Source organism: Xyrauchen texanus, chromosome 13 (assembly GCF_025860055.1).
Source record: "Xyrauchen texanus isolate HMW12.3.18 chromosome 13, RBS_HiC_50CHRs, whole genome shotgun sequence".
Taxonomy (NCBI): Eukaryota; Metazoa; Chordata; class Actinopteri; order Cypriniformes; family Catostomidae; genus Xyrauchen; species Xyrauchen texanus.
Window position 1 is genome coordinate 26,804,548 of NC_068288.1, and position 18,192 is coordinate 26,822,739.

The 18,192-nt window shown below is 39.8% G+C and overlaps 2 protein-coding genes across 4 annotated transcripts in view; one reads left to right on the top strand and one right to left on the bottom strand.

Moving 5' to 3' along the window:
- Window positions 1-9,552, top strand: part of ghrhrb (growth hormone releasing hormone receptor b) — a 63,902-nt gene extending 54,350 nt beyond the window's left edge. The window contains exon 13 of the mRNA XM_052140885.1: window positions 3,061-9,552. Within this exon, the coding sequence (XP_051996845.1) occupies window positions 3,061-3,243 (183 nt within the window). The 3' untranslated portion in view covers window positions 3,244-9,552. The remainder of the gene's footprint in view (window positions 1-3,060) is intronic.
- A 48-nt stretch (window positions 9,553-9,600) lies between these two features.
- The window catches only part of adcyap1r1b (adenylate cyclase activating polypeptide 1b (pituitary) receptor type I), a 47,332-nt gene continuing 38,740 nt past the window's right edge, over window positions 9,601-18,192 (bottom strand). For 2 of the 3 annotated variants that reach the window (XM_052140884.1, XM_052140883.1), the window contains exons 5-14: window positions 18,026-18,126; window positions 17,660-17,757; window positions 16,882-17,014; window positions 12,806-12,959; window positions 12,313-12,373; window positions 12,117-12,186; window positions 11,886-11,977; window positions 11,635-11,764; window positions 11,331-11,372; window positions 9,601-10,694 (exon numbers count right to left, since the gene is read on the bottom strand). In XM_052140884.1, coding sequence (XP_051996844.1) covers window positions 10,506-10,694; window positions 11,331-11,372; window positions 11,635-11,764; window positions 11,886-11,977; window positions 12,117-12,186; window positions 12,313-12,373; window positions 12,806-12,959; window positions 16,882-17,014; window positions 17,660-17,757; window positions 18,026-18,126 — 1,070 coding nt within the window. In that variant the 3' untranslated portion in view covers window positions 9,601-10,505. The remainder of the gene's footprint in view (window positions 10,695-11,330; window positions 11,373-11,634; window positions 11,765-11,885; window positions 11,978-12,116; window positions 12,187-12,312; window positions 12,374-12,805; window positions 12,960-16,881; window positions 17,015-17,659; window positions 17,758-18,025; window positions 18,127-18,192) is intronic. The other variant, XR_007971883.1, reaches the window with a different exon arrangement.

Sequence of the window (18,192 nt, forward strand, 5' to 3'; positions counted from 1 at the left end):
GACAGTAACTAAGTCATTCCCCTTCTGTCAATCACTCGATTTTGTGCCGATTTAGTGACAACAGCTGAACCGTGTTACGTGAACTGCTGATGCAGGTCCAAGCAAGCTACTGCTTGCGTAATAGCAGGTGCATCAGTGCCAGCTGAGGCCTTTTCTCTCTATGTTTTCTCTCCACAGAGTATTAGATCCATCTGGGGCCATATATTGCTATTATACGCATAGGGGAAAGTGTTCTTTTCCATTCCTGTTCTTTCAGGGGTTAAAGACACCGCGGACAACATATCCTGCCCAAAGGGGAGGTCAACATGTGGCAATATGGGCTCACACATGGGCTCACTAGCCACACATGGAAGGGACGCGGCGGTAGGTCCTGCCTCGAAGGGGAAGAGCTCTACAAACACGTCAGCCGAGGGCAGAGAGGGCTCTGCCCAAGGGAGACGCTGGTCTGCCAACAGGGAGGCCGTACCACGGAAAATACATCACAGGGGGTTACCAGAGTAAGCAGCTTCTGTGGAGCACCTATCCCAGCACAGGGCATATTAGTTCCCGTAGTGGGTCTAGCTGCAAACTCCTCCACCGAATTTGTGAGCCACAGGGCTAGAGAAGAAGGACTTCCTGGGTCCACAACCTCGTGAACTCAACTGAGGGTAAAAGTGCATGATTTCTCCTCAAGGTTGGGGAAAGGGTGCTATATGCCAGCGATACACTCGGCTTGTTGTTCCATATTACTAAACTCTATCTGTTCGTAACTGACAAAACACAAATGCACCGGACACAGCAACGACAGGGTTGGGTCTGCCTCCTCCCGGGGTAGCACTTGCAGGCTCACCACTTGATCCCTGAAGGGGGACCTTGGGCACATAGCCCGCCTGGGGTCTCAGGATCACATGAGAATCTGCCAGACCGTACACCAGGCAGAAAACACTTACAGGTCCCCAACCCTCTTGATGGAGGCGAGTACAATCAGCAGTGCCGTATTCAAGGAGAGGACTTTCAGCACGACTGAGTCTAGCAGCTCAAAGGGGGTGCCTAAGAGGACCATGGAGAGATCCCATGAGGAGAAGAGGCGTGGCCTTGGAGGATTCAGCCTCGGGGTGCCTCTGAGGAACCTGATTATCAGGTCGGTCTTCCTTATTGACTTACAATCCACTGCGTCGTGTTGCACCACTAAAGCAGCTACATATGCCTTCAAGGTGGAGGGGGACAGCTGCCCCTCCAGACTCTCCTGCAGGAAGGAAAACTCTGACCCAACTGTACATCTCTGGGGGTCTTCGGCTCGGGAATAACACCAATTTACGAACAAGCGCCACTTCAGGGCATAAAGCTGCCACGTTTGACTCCAAAGGAGGAGATGGCGGGCGAGTTGCAACATGCGAGGAGAGCGTATGCCGCCTTGGCTATTTATGTATGCTACTGTTGCTATATTGTCCCACTGGACCAACACGTGCTTGCCCTGGATCAATGGCAATAGCCTCCGCAGGGTGAGCAGTACAGCCAGCAACTCTTAAGCAGTTGATGTGCCAACCCAGTTGCGGTCCTGTCCAGGAACCGGCAGCTGCGTGTCCATTGCACATGGCACCCCAGCCCAACTTGGAGACATCTGTGGTGACCACGATGTGTCTGGACACCTGCTGTAGGGGGAACGTCTGCCCGCAAAAACATCAGGTCTGTCCAAGGGCTGAATAAGTGGCAGTCATAGAGGTAATTGAGTATGCGGATGCCCACTTCCCTTAACGGGGCAAGAGCTGCCTCTGCAGCTGGGGGGTGGTGGGGTGTGGCCGTGAGCAGCGCCCCGAATACAGGAACCAATCATCAAGTCAGGGGAGGGTGGAGGGCTCCAGTCCAACCGGATACTTGCGGCGGCCCGCGCAAGCATGGTGGTCAGCTCTGCATCAGCCTCAGACTGTGCGGGCAGACCTGAAGGTGGCAGCCCGGTCGAGTCCTCAGAGTCCGACATTGCCAGTGCGCTCTCCGACGCAGCGATCGAAGACTCATTCTGATCGCAGTCCCTGAAAGAGATCTCAAGCTGGCCATGAGGTGGGCTGGTCTCATTTTGGAACCGGACGGGAGCAAACGAGCATGCTGGGTAACAGGAAGTCCGCGGGGAATTACCTGGCGAAACCGTGGCCATTGGACTCCCCAAATCGCCTCCAGCGCCAGCTGGGCTGGTCTCAAACCCATGGATAGAGTGGCTTTCCCACTTCGGAAGAAGGAAAGCCGTGACCGCAATGTTGCCATAGTCATATTCTCGCAATGAGAACATGAACCATCCACAAACGCTGCCTCAGTGTGATTGCTGGCCAGACACGTGAGGCAGCGCCCGTGACCGTCGGAGGTGGAGAGATAACGACTGCATCCATGGAAAGTCATCTTTATAAAGACGTGTATTTTAAAAGACATTCAACATCAATGTGTGTACTCTAATAGAGAAAATATACTCTTTAGCTGGAATATACACTCTTATAGTGCTGTAGAAGCGCCCAGGGCGAAATCTGCACTTGTCATGTAGAAGGAGAGAAAGCCACTGGAAATGCACCATATATCAAACAGAAAACGCTTCTTAAGAGGTGAATGGAACAGCAATAGTATTCAGCTCACTCGGCTCTGAAGAAAAAATCTGAATGAGAGAGGACATTCCTTCTCCTTTTATACCCGTATGTCCGGGGGAGTGGCATGCATATTCCACTCGCCAATTCTCATTGCCCTTTTCTCATTTACATTACATTTATGCATTTGGCAGACGCTTTTATTCAAAGCGACTTACAGTGCACTTATTACAGGGACAATCCCCCCAGAGCAACCTGGAGTTAAATGTCTTGCTCAAGGACACAATGGTGGTGGCTGTGGGGATTGAACCAGTGACCTTCTGATTAACAGTTATGTGCTTTAGCCCACTACATCAACACCAGTATTTCTCAAAAGAATAGAGGTGTTCGGTGCTCTCAAGAGTGACCCCTAGTGTCACTACATCGACACAACGTCAAGTGAGTGATAGAAGGGGAACTATTAATTTACCTTCATATACCATTTTCTAAAAATGGACACACATTTGTGTTTAAGGTACAAGCAGAACTAAAGAAGAGACTCTGGAAGTGGCAGACACAAAGTTATTTGAGATACAGTAAAAGGAGACGAACCCTCTTTACTGAGAGCAGCACAGTAACACAAATCTCAGTTTTAGAGAAATCCAGCCCCAAAGAGCTGCCCTTAATTGAGTCCCAGAACAGTGTGTCGAAGGTCTAAAATCAAGGGAGCTCTACAGTTCATCTCTTTCCTTCTCTCTTGCTGTTTCTGTCCCTCTCTTCTTCCATGAAACCTCTAGACCAGAAGACACTAGTCTATTTATTTTACATTTTGTTAAGGTTATAAATTGGTTGTTAAAACTATACAGAGTAACAAATACATAAATGTTATTCCACACACCACTGAGACAAGATTTCAACCAGATACAGATAAAAACACACACCCTGTATTCATAATACAAAAGCACAAAATCACATTGTTTGATGACTGGCATTCACTACAGTATTTGAAGAGCAATGTAAAAGAGCAATGTAAAATCACATTGTTATCTTTAGCAAAAAGTGATCATCATTTAACTGTGTTAATGTAAAACCAGTTGTTCTTTAATTTATATTTATCTCCTCTGTAGTTTTTCATATGAGACTTGTTGTCTACACTGCTTGACTTGAAAGCTGGGGATAGCTTCATGCCTCTATGGTTTGCTTAGATATTATGAAGTTGATCACTTGCTATTTACCTTAATTAACAAAGACCTCACTTTGGAGTATCCACAAATCATAGCAAACAATCGAGAAATGTATTTTCGTATTCATAAATGCATATTCATTATGTTTTATTTTGTAAATTGTGATTCAATGCAACATATTGCACAGTGTACTGGCCCTAGACAGTATATACAGAAGTGTAAAATGACTACAGGGCATACAAAGTATTTTTCTTAACAGGTGTTTTCAAGGTATTTTATTCATTATAAAATACATTTAGTTAAAATAAAGTGTTGTCTCAGTATATTGATAAGAAAAAAATTATATTCATAAAAAAATAAATTAAATCAAGCTTAACCCTAGAATGCATATGTAGTGACGTTACTATAGTTTAATGCATATGTGGGTCAAAAAAGACCCAGATGAAACCTAAATACTTATTCTTTATAAAACTGTTTGTTTTTCAAGGAACATTAATTCTAGTTATAATTTAAAATTTATAAAGAGTAATTTAAATGTTAAAATAGATGATATAGGTCTATATTTTATTTAATTCTGAAGAGTTTCAGGCACAATGAAGATGGAGTAGGAGTTTTGAGTGACAATGTTTAAAGAAATAAAAAATAAAACCTGTTTTACAAAAATAAGGGCAATAATGGTAAAATATGAAATGTCTCAACAACTCTACAAAAAAAAAAAACACAGACAAGTGGTCGCCCTGAACTCCACCAGCCATCTCAAAGCGGGTTTCGCCCAGGGCGCCATACAAGCCAGAACTGCTACTTTTTGAACTAGGTATCTAACCTCAGGTTGCTCCATAAGGACTGTCCCTGTAATGGTTCTAACAATAAGCAAATTGGATATAAGCATCGGCTTAATGACAACTTTCTGTACTTGCATACAAAATATAAATGTGAACGTTGTTGTATTGAACATATATTTAATTACGTAACAAATGGAAACTGAAACAAATTTAATAAATGGATTACAAAAATAATACTGATGTTAAATGCATTGAATACCATAGGAAACACATATGGGATACATGGACCCACATGCACATCTAATTATGGAGTAATTGCAAACTATGAAGACTATTATGATTATTATGATAATGAATAATTGTGTTTTGAAAATGGCCTATTTAAGAATCCTTTGCAGTGCACACATCTGGAGCACTAGACTGTAAAGTTTATTATTTAGTAGAAATATATACATATGTGGGTTTTAATTTTTTTTTTATTGATTCTAAATGAATTAAAAAATATGCTTGCTGTACTGTAAATTCTATATTTAAGGCCTGCTTGCTGTACTTTGTCTGCCTTCAACACATTTATGCTCTGTCATTTGGCGTGTTTTGATTATAAATGTAGATTCATTGCAGTTTTTTTCTCATTAATAATAATAATTTAAACAGCTAACTAATTTATATTGTTGTGGAGAGACACTTCCATGTTGCTACATGCAGTATTTTGATCTGTAAACCAAGTTTAATTTGACTAAGCATCTGAGCAATTAATTAAACTATTTTGTTACAGTAATTGATATGCTTACCGGTAGTGCTTTTCAAAAAACGTTGTGTGTGTGTGTGTGAATCAAGGAGACAATTAAAATAAACAACAAAAACATTAAATTGTTATTACAATTAATTTAAAAAGTATTTATAAAGTATAAAGTTAGTTTTTTCCCACCAAAACATCTTATTTGAATAGTAACATCAATGCCATAAAATGTGAGTGTTTTTTCTATTAACTTAGAACAACCTCAAATGTTTTTGTACAATTTGCCTCCGGTGCACAGCATGAATACCTTTAAGAAGGGGGGAAGGGGGACTGTTACATAATGTTTTAAACTAGATTAATCACAAGACATTTCCATAAGTGTTTGCAATGGAGTGCCGAATTCAAATGGTTTTATATATTTAATATTTTGTCAAATAATTGTGGTGTGGGGGGTGTTCCATGATTACCATGAAGTAGGGGGTGTTCATCCAAAAAGCCACACTGCATTAACGGAATAAGTTATGGATGTGCAGGGTAAATGTCTTTATGTCCTTTGTGACATGATAACTGTTATAGTAAAGTGTGCAAAAATTAACACAAGCTCTGGTGATGGCACTTTGATGCCCCTAAAGGCTGTAATTTAACTCGTGTATCATTTCTTTGCATTACTGATGTAGCTGAGCAACCTATTGCACTTGTTTCTGTTTTTCCACAATGTTGAGATTAATCATAATAACATAATATAATCATCTTAAAGGCATTTTAATAATGACTAATTGTTTTGTTATTGCACATATAGACAGTACAGTTTGCTGCCTTTTAAAGGGATAGTTCACCCAAAAATGAAAATTCTCTCATCATTTACTCACCCTCATGTCATCACAGTTGTACATAATTTTTTCTAAACACAAAGATATTCTGAGGAATATCTCAGCTCTGTTGGTCCATTCAGTCCAAGTCAATGGTGGCCAGAAATTTGATGGTCCACAAAGCACATAAAGGCAGTGTAAAAGTAATCCATTCATCTCCATGCTTAAATAGATGTCTTCAGAAGTGAGATGAAAGGTGTGAGTGAGAAACAGATCAATAAGTAATTTTTTTACTGTAGATTGCCACTTTCACATTCTTCTGTTTTTTTTTTGGCGATTCACGTTCTTCATGCCGACACCTTTTGGCAGGGAAGATAATGTATAGTAAAAAAGGACCTAAATACTGGTCTGTTTCTTACCCACACCTATCGTATTGTTCAGAAGACATGAATTAAATCACAAGATTCGAATTGATTACTTTTATGCTGCCTTTATGTGCTTTTTGGTGCTTCAAAGTTCTAGCTACAATTCAATTACATTGACTTGACCAACAGAGCTGAGATATTCTAAAAATCTGTGCTTGTAGTCTGCAGAAGAAAGTCATCTGGGATGGCATGAGGGTGACAAAATGATGATAGAATTTTATGAGATTGATTAGTTTTATTGGACAAACTCAACTTTACTTGTCAAAAACATTTAATTGGACTTTTAAAATAAATTTCATAATTTACAAAAAGTACAATATACAGTATACATCAAACAAAAAACACATTTTACAACAAAGTGACTGTTCACAGAAAAAATTACAAAGCAAGCAATTCTTCGCAAAGCAAGATTGGCTGTAAAGTTAACATTGTCTAGAACATTCAGATTATTCTATTGTCATTACAAGCCCCCCAAACTCCTGTAATATCAATTTTCTAAACACTATATTAATATTTTGCTGTGGTTAATGTGCTAGAATTTAAAATAAGACAAAACACTCACAGGATCCACATCTAGTTTGCTAGAAGTGACACTGTACCCAGAGTACATTTTCATTAAAGCAACATTTTCTATGCATTTCATCTAAATCAACTGTTCTACATATAGAAATTATCATATATTTTCACACAATTTATATTTAAAATAAACATAACACATTAATAAAATATAATGTAAAAAATAAAACCCTTCATGTTTTCATTTCCCTACCCATTTAATGCTGACCCATCAGCTTGCATTTCTATACATTCTAACTAAGGAATACTGCAGTGGTGAATGCAGGCACGCATGCTGAAAGGTAAGAGCTATTTCTGAAATATATATATATATATATATATATATATATATATATATATATATATATATATATATATATATATATTTCAGAAATTGCACATGCTTGTTGGCCCTATATGGTTAATACTAGAAATACCACATGTTATTGTCATTGTGGTGTGATAAATACATCATTTGTGTGATGTATTTTCTCTTGGGAGGAAAAAGAAAACAATATTGCTGTACATCAATATAACAAGCCACCCAATTTTTGTATGCTTTAGTGCCCAATAAATCAAAGGAAATGCATGCATCATTCAAGAGGATTAGGCAGCAATGCTGAGAACTACACATTTAAACAATATTAATAAGAGTGCTTTCAAATTACAAAATTACAACTTCAGTGCACAACCTTGAAAACGGTCACAGATGCAAATTGCAGTATTTAGTTTGTGTTATTTTGAAATTATCTGCATTATACACAATGTATTGCTAAAGTTTGTTTACTTTTGCATGACAACACTTAGCTGAGTGTAATGCTAACACACACTGATGGTGTCATTGATCTAAACAAGAATTAGAAAAATACTTTTCAGATGTATCAGATCTGAATAAGAGTTCAGACAATGTTTAAATTGAATATAAAGGATATATTCAGCACTTATTAGTAAAACATTTACTGTATGCTAATAATAATTGTGTGTCATATGCTAAAATTGCAAGTTTTTGAATAAAAGTATTTTTACATCGTTGTCAAAAGCTTAAAAAAAATTGAGAGATTTGTTGTTTGTTTTGTTTTTTGTTTTTAAATGGTTCCACAAAAATCATATTAACACAGTATTTCAGTTTAGGACTGACCCTATCATATTTGTTTTTATAGTTGTAAACACTAAGCTTAATTGTTCCAATTAAAGTTTGTTAATACTGTATGTCAAATTAAAATGCTTGATAATGCAACTACTAAAAAAATCTGTAATACAGTATAATTTTACATATAAATAAATTTGAATCATATAAAACATACAATCTGTATTATATATTTTTGTCCATGTGTGCCTTTTTCTCTTTGCAGTTATTGTTTGACAAACAAGGCATTTGTTCTGGAATAGATCCATTCAAACACAATAATCGGAATGCGCCGCAAAAGAAGGATATGAATGTATACAGCTTCTTAAATAAATTTATATATATATATTCTTATAAAGTACGTGTGTGTGTGTGTGTGTGTGTGTGTGTGTGTGTTTCTTTCCAAAATAATTCTGCATTAATGAGTCTAATGTGAAATGTAATATTCATAAAAATAAACTTATTACCAATTTCACACTGTTTTGGGCTTGATATTAATATCAAATTACATGTAAAAGAAACATAAATTTGTATTATTATTATTATTTTAGCATTTCTGAAAGAAATTGAAGGCCTTGCCAGAAAAAGGCCTTTTGGTTTACTGAAGCATAACAAAAGCTCTTTCACAAAGAGATGCAGTTTTACGTTGCTGTTTTGCTACGTAAAAAAAAAAATCTAAATTTTGTGCAAAAAAGGCACTTTAAAGAAGAAAAAACATCTTCAGTATATACTCAGTGACATCAGTTGCAAAGACTTCACACCCTTTGCAAACTGGAATGCAAATGACGTCTTATGAGCTAAAATATTCAAAAAATCATCTTTGGAATCTTAAAAGTGCTCTACTTGTAAATGCTTGATGTTGAAATATCATACTAGAGATATTTATATTAAAACATTAAATTACAAAATGAGCAAAATATCAAAGACTAAGAGCCAGACGTTTCGATGTTATGTATAATCATGAAATGTAGCTTAGTTGAACATGTTGAAAACCAATTATTCATTGACGTAGGTGACCCATTGTTAAGATTAAAAATACTTGTAAATTCACTGCACCAGGGTTAGTATTCATTCTAAATGTAAGAGGGGAATAAACATGCATATGACAAAAACATTAAACCCATGTTACCCACATATATTGTATTATGCCATTGGCATGAATTTTGTTGCATTATTTTCTAATTTACATTTTCTGTACTAACGGCTGTTTAAAAAACGAAAATCATATTTAACCCACATTTAAAGCACAAGAGAATTCCACTCAAGAAAACAAGTTGAAAAGTTATTCATTGTTTACATTGACGATTCAAATATTAGTTTAGCTTATTAGATCCCACATGATAATAATCAAACCTAACCTAAAAAAGGCAGAGACATATAAAAAAATATATATATATATATATATATATATATATATATATATATATATATATATATATATATATATTATTATTCAGATATACAGATCACCTGAATGAAGAAAGATATTTAGGGCCAAGTTTCACTTTAAGGGCTGTGAATGTACAGTGGAATCCCAGAGGCTTTTAATCCTCCAATAAGGATTTGTAAAATAGGTCACATGACACTGTAGTTCCCAAGAATGATTCACTCCCTGGTGCAATCGTTTGTCCTTCAATTAGATTTATCTGCAGTCCTTCATTCAGTCCTTCAACTGAGATACACAATTTAAAGATGAAAAATTTACATTAAATATAATTTACATATTAAATGACTGATGTGTCTGAGTATCAGCAATCACGAATCATTGACTGATTAAGCTCCGGTGAAAAATATGTAGTTCCTTCTCTTTCACAGACAAAGGCTTTTTATGTCACACTTTCTTTACTGGGACACCAGCCATAACTGAATCTGTGTCTTTATCCACTCCAACTGCATCTTCAAAGATTAACCAAAACGTCACATGGAGAAACTTGCAGCTTTATTAGCACAGAGGTGCTGTCAGAAATCTTCAAAGACAAAAAGTAACAGCACAGAGACTGGTGTGGTGTAGATATGTACAAAAATATCCACCTTGTTGTTCTTTAGCCGAGTCCCAGTATTCTGGATAGAAACACATCCTAAATACTGGATTGCAATAATTCATTTATTCCTATTGTTCAAAGCAGACTCTTGGCTTATACAGTAATTCCCTTCTTCACAGGTTCAGATAAAATCACAGGTTGAGATTCATCCACAAGTCCACATCAAAAGTATTCATCTTTTCTTGGCACACAATAGATGATTGGTCGGGAGATCCTCAGATTTCCATATCCACTGCCTGTTGTCTATGGACAATTGACAGACGTATAGTTCAGCGTCAAAAGAAATTGAAACAGGACTTGGATGTTGACATAGATCACTCATGTGGCTGGTGTTTCAGCTTGAAGACTAGACATGCGGATCTGTGAGCTGCTCTTGCTGAGGATGGAAAGCTGGGTGCCCCCATTCACACCACTGCTGGCCAGCGACGGATGCCTGTGCTTCATATCCACAGCAAAGTACCGGTTCACAGTCCAGCTGCGCCATTTCCTTTTGATTTCTGACTGCACCTTTGGGGAGAAACTTCAGTGGATTATTAAGCTGATTGGATCCTACAGGAGGAGATCTGTGCATCTATATCCATGCTAGTCATCGATAAGCATGAATTTTTTAATTGTATGGTTAATAATTTACACCAATGGACAATTTAATGAGAAATGCAATGAGAAAGAGCCTCCAGAGAAAAGTCTCTTTCCATCAAATTTCTTTAAGTCAAGCTTAATGCAAGCTGAAGCATTTTGAAACAAGTGTTTAATATAAACTTTATTTTAGTTTAGAATATTTTTTTTTAGTTTATGACTTTTATGACATTACTGTTGATTGTATCAAGGTACTCAAACCTCAAAATACTGCCAATGCCATAGTTTTATTTAAATAGTAGTATTATAAATATGAAAGTACTTGCACTTGTACTTGAAAATATGGTAATAATATGATTTGAAAGATTTTTAATATTATAAAAATATTATCTGCAATAACATAAAATATAAACGTTATTTAAATGTTCAATGTTTTTTTATTTGTATGCTAAAATATGTTTATACTCCCTTGATAGTTAAGGGAGTATAGTTCACTTTTAGTGTCTACTTCTTTTCTAAACAATATTTTTAAGATTATAAATATTTTTTCTTTCCAATGGCACTTACCTCTCCATTGAGAAAGCAGTAAAGGACAGCTACTACAAAACCCTGAAAAGAACAGAGAATATTTGGAAAACAACAATAACAATTATTATCAATAAATAAAAATGCTAATAAATATAGTGTAAGTGAACTTTGACCTTAACATGAATAAACCATCAATTAAGTAAGATATAGATTACAATTATAAACGGAATAGTCAGATCTAGAATATAAATGAAATCAAAACATAAAGATTGCAGTCTAGATGCATGTCTTTGTTTTTTATTTGTACTTCCACATCTAAAATAACAATTAAGAGCTTGTCTACCTGAAAAGAGCCAAGACCAAGTTCAAACACAAGCCTTTCTCTCTTGCTGACATCTTCTGGTGTGAAAGCAAACACAGTATAATGGATACCAAATAGCGGGATGAGGAGAAGAGTGGAGCGGGCCAGACGCCTGTTTATCACACAACACACCAATGATGTCAAAATAATACTACACATGTGAATGTAATGGTAATCATTTTAAGAATGGGTATGTATAAAACTATTTGTATAAAATCATGCATAAGACTAACAGATAAATGCTGGACTCATTTCCACCAATATCTGGAGACTGCAGCTTCTGCACCAGGATTATAATAATGCCAGTGAAGAGTATAAAGTTGATCTGAGAGTAGAAAAAAACATACAGTTTACATTTAGCAGCACTGTTTAGTGAACCGATATGAAAATGCAATATATATGAACAATAAAGTAAAAATATGTGCGCTTTATGGAAGTATGGAGATATTTTTAGTTGCTCTTACCATAATAGAAGCAAGAACAGGACCCTTGATTATCCACCAGATGGCAGAATTGTCATTGATGTCCCAGCACCTACAGGCAAAATCACTTGTGCTCACATGGAAAGGTCATTTTAAGCATTTGTTAACAAAATAACGTTTTCTTTTTTTAAAACAAGTATATTAATTATAGATGATATACAATAATCTTATATCTTACCCAATGTTATCAAAATGTGCTCTAAGGACAGCCCAGACAGCCACACATATTGTTGGAGTACCTGATTGGGACAACATGGAAAAATCAAATAGATATGTAAAACATATACAGTAAAACAAATTTTTCACATGAAACTTCATTAACAGGGGCTACTGTACAGGTGTCATGAAAAGGTATTAACTCATAAATTTTTCCTGATTTATTCTATTTTTGCATACTCGTCACAGAGAATTGCTTCAAGGAACCTCATATAAAATATAATACAAACAAAGAAAACGCTAGCAAATACTAAATTCAGTTTGTAAATGATAATTGTATTTATTTAAGGAAATCAGTTATAACACTCTTAGTTTTATATTATATTTTGCATAACTTTCACTGTGAGAAATATGCAAATATATATGAAAATATTTGAATGATACTGTATGTGTTCAGGAGTGTCTGAATTTATCTTGCATGTGCATGTTTGTGTGGGCCTTATTTTGTGTCTTACCCCATCCAATAATGGTGTACCAGTAGAAGTATCTTTTCTCAGGAAAAAATGTCTCAACGAGCAGAGTAAACAGATACAAGCCCTCGATGAATAGCCAAATATAGTTTGACAAAACAGAATAATGAAAAAATACCATCACCGCCTTGCACTCCACCTGCACAATGAACAACATACATTAACTATTTGTCTGATTTGATATGACCAAAAGCATAATTTGTTCCCCTTCTGTCACTCACTTGACGTTGTGTCGATTGTAGTGACTCAAGGGGTCGCTTCTGAGAGCCTCGCATACCTCTGAACTTGAAATTGAGAAAAGGCCAATGTCAAGTTGGCAGACAGAATTTGCATGCCCCGCCCCCGAACATACGGGTATAAAGGGGAGAGGGCGAGCGAATATCAGACAGATATCTCTCTTCGGAGCCAAGCGGTTGTGCAACAGCAAAGCTAAGTTCACCACTGTTTCACTCACCTCTACTGGCATTGAGCACTGCTGTTGGATCTACAGCGCATTCCAGTGGCTTTCTCCTCGCTGCATGCAGTGCTGTCCTCGCCCCTGGGTGCTTCGACAGCTCTATCATTGCCTGAAAGAGTGCTTCTCCTCCTAAAATAGTTTATTTCCTCTAAAAGAGTTTTGAGTGTCCACTCATAAAAGAGCAATACACAGCAGGGGTTGAACGTCCTTTTTAGGACGCCGGAAGCATTTTATGAATGGTTCATGTTCTCAGTGCGAGAACATAGCCATGGCAACATTGCGGTCGCAGCTTTCTTTTCTAACTAGAGAAAGCCACTTCATCTGCCCCTCGCATCGTTCCTTTTTCCCATGGGATTGGGGACGACCAGGCTGGCGTTGAAGGCAATTCGGGGATGATGACAGGCTTGGTTTCGCCAGGTAAAACCCCACAAACAAACCGCCCCCGGCACGCTTGCTTGCTTCTGTCCGAGCTCTGGATGAGTGCGGCTCGCGGCCAGCCGGCCTTCTCCTTCGAGCCCCCGGAATTGGATGACGATTTATTTTTTGGCATCGGAGAGCGTCACATCGACGTCTGATGCTGATGACTCGCCTGGGCTACCACTTTCGGGTCCGCTCGCCCAGTCTGAGCCTGACGCACGATGTCAGCTATGCTTTCCCGGGCCGCCGTAAGCGCAAGGTGGACTGAAAACCTCCGTCCCCCCCACACGGCTACTCGATCGGTTCCGCGGGCCAGGGCACCGCTCATAGGTACCTTTCTTACCGGAAGTGCATGACGAGCCGAGTTCGTGGAGGGTACCTTTTACTGCCCGGAAACGACCTCCTTACTCGTCCACTCTCACTACCCTGGATGGTAAGGCGGTCCACGGATACACGGAGGTCCCTCAGATGGACAATGCGGTTGTGATCCACTTGTGTCCCGAGAACACAGCCACCTGGCAGGACCGCCCGGTATTCCCCTCCAAGGCCTGTAGGACAACGTCGTCACTGACTGCGAAAGCCTACAGCTCACTGGACAGGCTGACTCTGCACTGCATGCCATTGCTCTCCTGCAAGTTCACCAAGCCAAGGCACATAAAGATCTGCACCTGGTTAGTCCTGATCACGATATGCTGTAGGAACTGCGCCCTGCCTCCAACCTCACTCTCAGAGCTACGAGGGTCACAGAGCAAGCACTCGGCGGGCGATGGCCACCCTCGTGGTCCATGAATGGCATTCGGGGCTGAATTTGGTCGAGATGCATGACATGGACAAGGTACGCTTTCTCAACGCCCCCGTCTCCCAGTTCGGCCTGTGTCGCCGACTTTGCCCAGCAGTTTTTGGCGGTGAAGAGGCAGACGCAAGCTATATCTCACATCATGCCACACTGCCGCCTCAACGCAGCCCGTGCCCCATCTGCCTGCCGATGGCATCCCCCTGTGACTAAACCAGGCAGCTCCGCTACAAACGGGCCCAGCTCTCAACCCCAGCGTCAAGTAACCCGCTGGCGGTGTACGCCCCACCCCATCTTCAGGACCACCTCTAGGACCCGTGAAGCTCCTAGGCGCCAGTAAGGCGGAAGACCTGGGCAGTCAGATGTTCGTTCCGGAGCTGGTACCAAGACCACTCCGTCCCCCAGTTCAGGGCCGGGAGGAAAACCCTTGTTTTCCTTATTCTTCGCTGCCACCCACATTGTTAATAAAAGAGCGATTTCCTCACTTCCTGGGTCATCTAGCTGGCGTGCACCATTCTCACGGCACTCCGGCACCAAAGTCTTACAGTCCCGGATTATTACCTGCCCCCCCCCAGGTGGGAAGCCCCCCAGGTACATAAAAAACGATCGTTCTGTTAGTAACCCTCACACGGAGCTTGGACGCTGCTATCCAACCAATTGTGTTGGCTGGCCAGGACCATTCGACTCGGCTACACGATTTAGTTCGCCGGGCTCCCGCCTCGTCTCGGCGGTATTCAATCCACTGCAAGCGTGGTGGAAATGCCAGCATTTTATGTACAGAGGTTGCGACCCTGCCACTCGGAGATGCAATAGAGCCTGTCCCTCCAGCCTTTACACAAATTCCCATTCAGAATGCTCATGCAGATTATAACCTGCATTTGCATTAGATTGGTTCGCAGCGGTAGACCTGAAGGACGCGTACTTCGCGTCTCCATTCTACCTCGGCGTCAACCATCCCTCGCGTCCGACGGCCAGGCGTATCAGTACAAAGTCCTCCCTTTCGGCCCGTCCCTGTCCCCTCGCATCTTCACAAGGTTACAGGTGCAGCCCTAGCCCCGCTACGGGAAGTGGGCATACGCATACCCCATTACCTCCACGACTGGCTCATCCTAACACACTAAAAAAAAAAGCTCTCTATTGTTCAGAGCATCTCTTTTCCTGGCTTGGAGTTATAATTAGTCTCAATATCAGCGCGCCTCACAACTGAGCATGTGCGGGCCAGGGGCTCAGGTGCCTCGCTCGCTTCAAGCCAGGCACAGCGGTTCCTCTCAAACAGTTTCAGAGGCTCCTGGGGCATATGGCATCCTCGGCCATGATCACGCTGCTCGGGTTGATGCATATGAGACCACTTCAGCACTGGCTTCAGACTTGAGTCCCGAGATGGGCATGGTGCCACGGCACATACCGTGTGTTAATCAACCCTTCCAGCCATCAGACTTTCAACCCTTGGACAGACCTCTGTTTTATGCGGACAGGAGTCCCCCTACAGCAGGTGTCCAGATGTGTCGTGGTCACCACAGATGCCTCTCAACTGGGTTGGGGCGCTGTGTGCTACGGGCACGCAGGCGCAGGCTCCTGGATGGGGCCCAGCCTGCATTGGCACATCAACTGCCTCGAGTTATTGGCTGTACTCCTTGCCCAGCAGAAATCTCTCCTGATTCGGGGCAAGCACGTCTTGATCCGTTCAGGCAGCACAAGCCACGGCAGCATACTTAAATCGCCAGGGCAGCGTACGCTCCCGTCACATGTCACAACTCGCCCGCCATCTCCTCCTTTGGAGTCAGCCATGAGCCGCGGTTGCCCGGGATGTGAGTGGCGAGCAGCGACATGAGTTGCGGCTGACTCCAAAGGATGTTGTGTTCCCCTTGCCACGTCACCATCCCTACCACTGTAATGCACCATAACCTTATTCTCAGCTCCTCAGTGAAAACCTGTCTGACATTCGCTCGCCCAACTTGACATTAGCCTTTTCTCAAGTTGAAGTTTAGAGGTACATGAGGCTCTCAGAAGAGACCCCTTGTGTCACTACAATCGACACAACTAGTTCCTTCCATCGGGGAATGGAGGTCACAACAGTAACCATGACGTTTATTTTTTTAGCCCCTAAAAATATCTTCACTCAAAGATAGAATCCACAGGAGAATTATACTTAAGTAAAGGGTAAAGTTCTAAGCACTTTAAGCTTGTTGGCCAAAGGAAAAATCAACTGTGGGGTGACTACAGAGACCTCATTATCTGAAGCAAATTAAAGCACATAACAGCAACACAAACGTGTCATTCTGAGACTAATTCCTTCCAAGAATTAATGACATTGGCAACCCGAGATGTTAATGGGCTCATCACCATGACTGTCTATTTGTGTGTGATGTGAAGAGGAGAGCGAATGAGACTCACTGTGTGTATAAAGCAATGACTGCTGTCCTCCTCTGCATATAGAATGCCATCTTTGATGAAAACTGAGATAGCCCTCAGGATGAAGGACACAAACAGGTTCATGTGAATGAAATTCCTGGTGCAATGTAGCTTCCTACATTGAACCAAAATAAACATAAAATATATAATAAAATTTAACAAAAATAAGCATTTACAGCAATGTATACAATGGCTCCCAAATGTATTTGCACATTTAATTCACACTTGTATGAATGCCATTTCAGTAGATGACAAAATATTACACTGAGTGGCATTTATGTTGAAAGAAATATAGCACAAGAAAACTTTTCTAGCAAATTATTTCACAAAACAAGTTTGTTTTAAACAATACCATTTTATAAATGGACAACAGATAGATTTTTTTTTATTTATATTTTCTGGTTGTCAATGGTTAATTTCTAAAGGTCTAGAAAAGTTATTTCATCATTTGTTTTCAGACTACATTTGATTTGAATCATTTTGGGGCTAATATAAGTACACTTCGTCTTTTTCTTACTGAACTAATTGGATACCATAGAACAATATACAATATACAAATTGAAATATTCAGAAAATCTACAAATGGTCATCACCACCATTAACACTGAATATTTATTTAAAAGTCATTGACAATTTGTGCTCAAAACACATAATTTGTTTTACTTCTACACTAATTCTCTGTTTTCCTGTAATGTTTAAGTATATGTGATTGTCATGACCTTGTTCTGAGCAAGCAGGTTGACCCTGGTTGACATCTTACCTGAACCTGCAGAGAATGACCATGGCAGTGGTGAGAGACACCAGTGAGGTACTGTAGCCCACAGTATAAAGAGCCTTCACTGACACATAGTACATGTCCTGCTCAACAAAGAGAGGAAAAACTTCAATGTCAAGTTGATCCTATATTATTTCAGACCCCATTCACAAACTTAAAGAATATGGTCAATTTTTACTCTCTCACTACTCCAACAACAACAGCACTATATTATAAAAAACAAATATAATATTTAGATTTTAGACACCTCTCTGTAATGAATGCCCATCTCTTTAGATATTAAGAGGAGGCAGTAGAAAATAATAACCACAAGCAAAAGAAGAAGAAAATGAAAAGGTGAAAGATACTTACTGGACTTGTTCCATTGTCATTAAAAGGGCATACGTCAACATAGTGAGGGAGCATCTCTGACCAGCCATCCTCAGTGCAGTTACGACTCACCTTTCCAAAGTCTAAATAGAAAGGAGACTAATAATAATAATACTAATAATAAATACTATTCAAAAGCAAATATACGC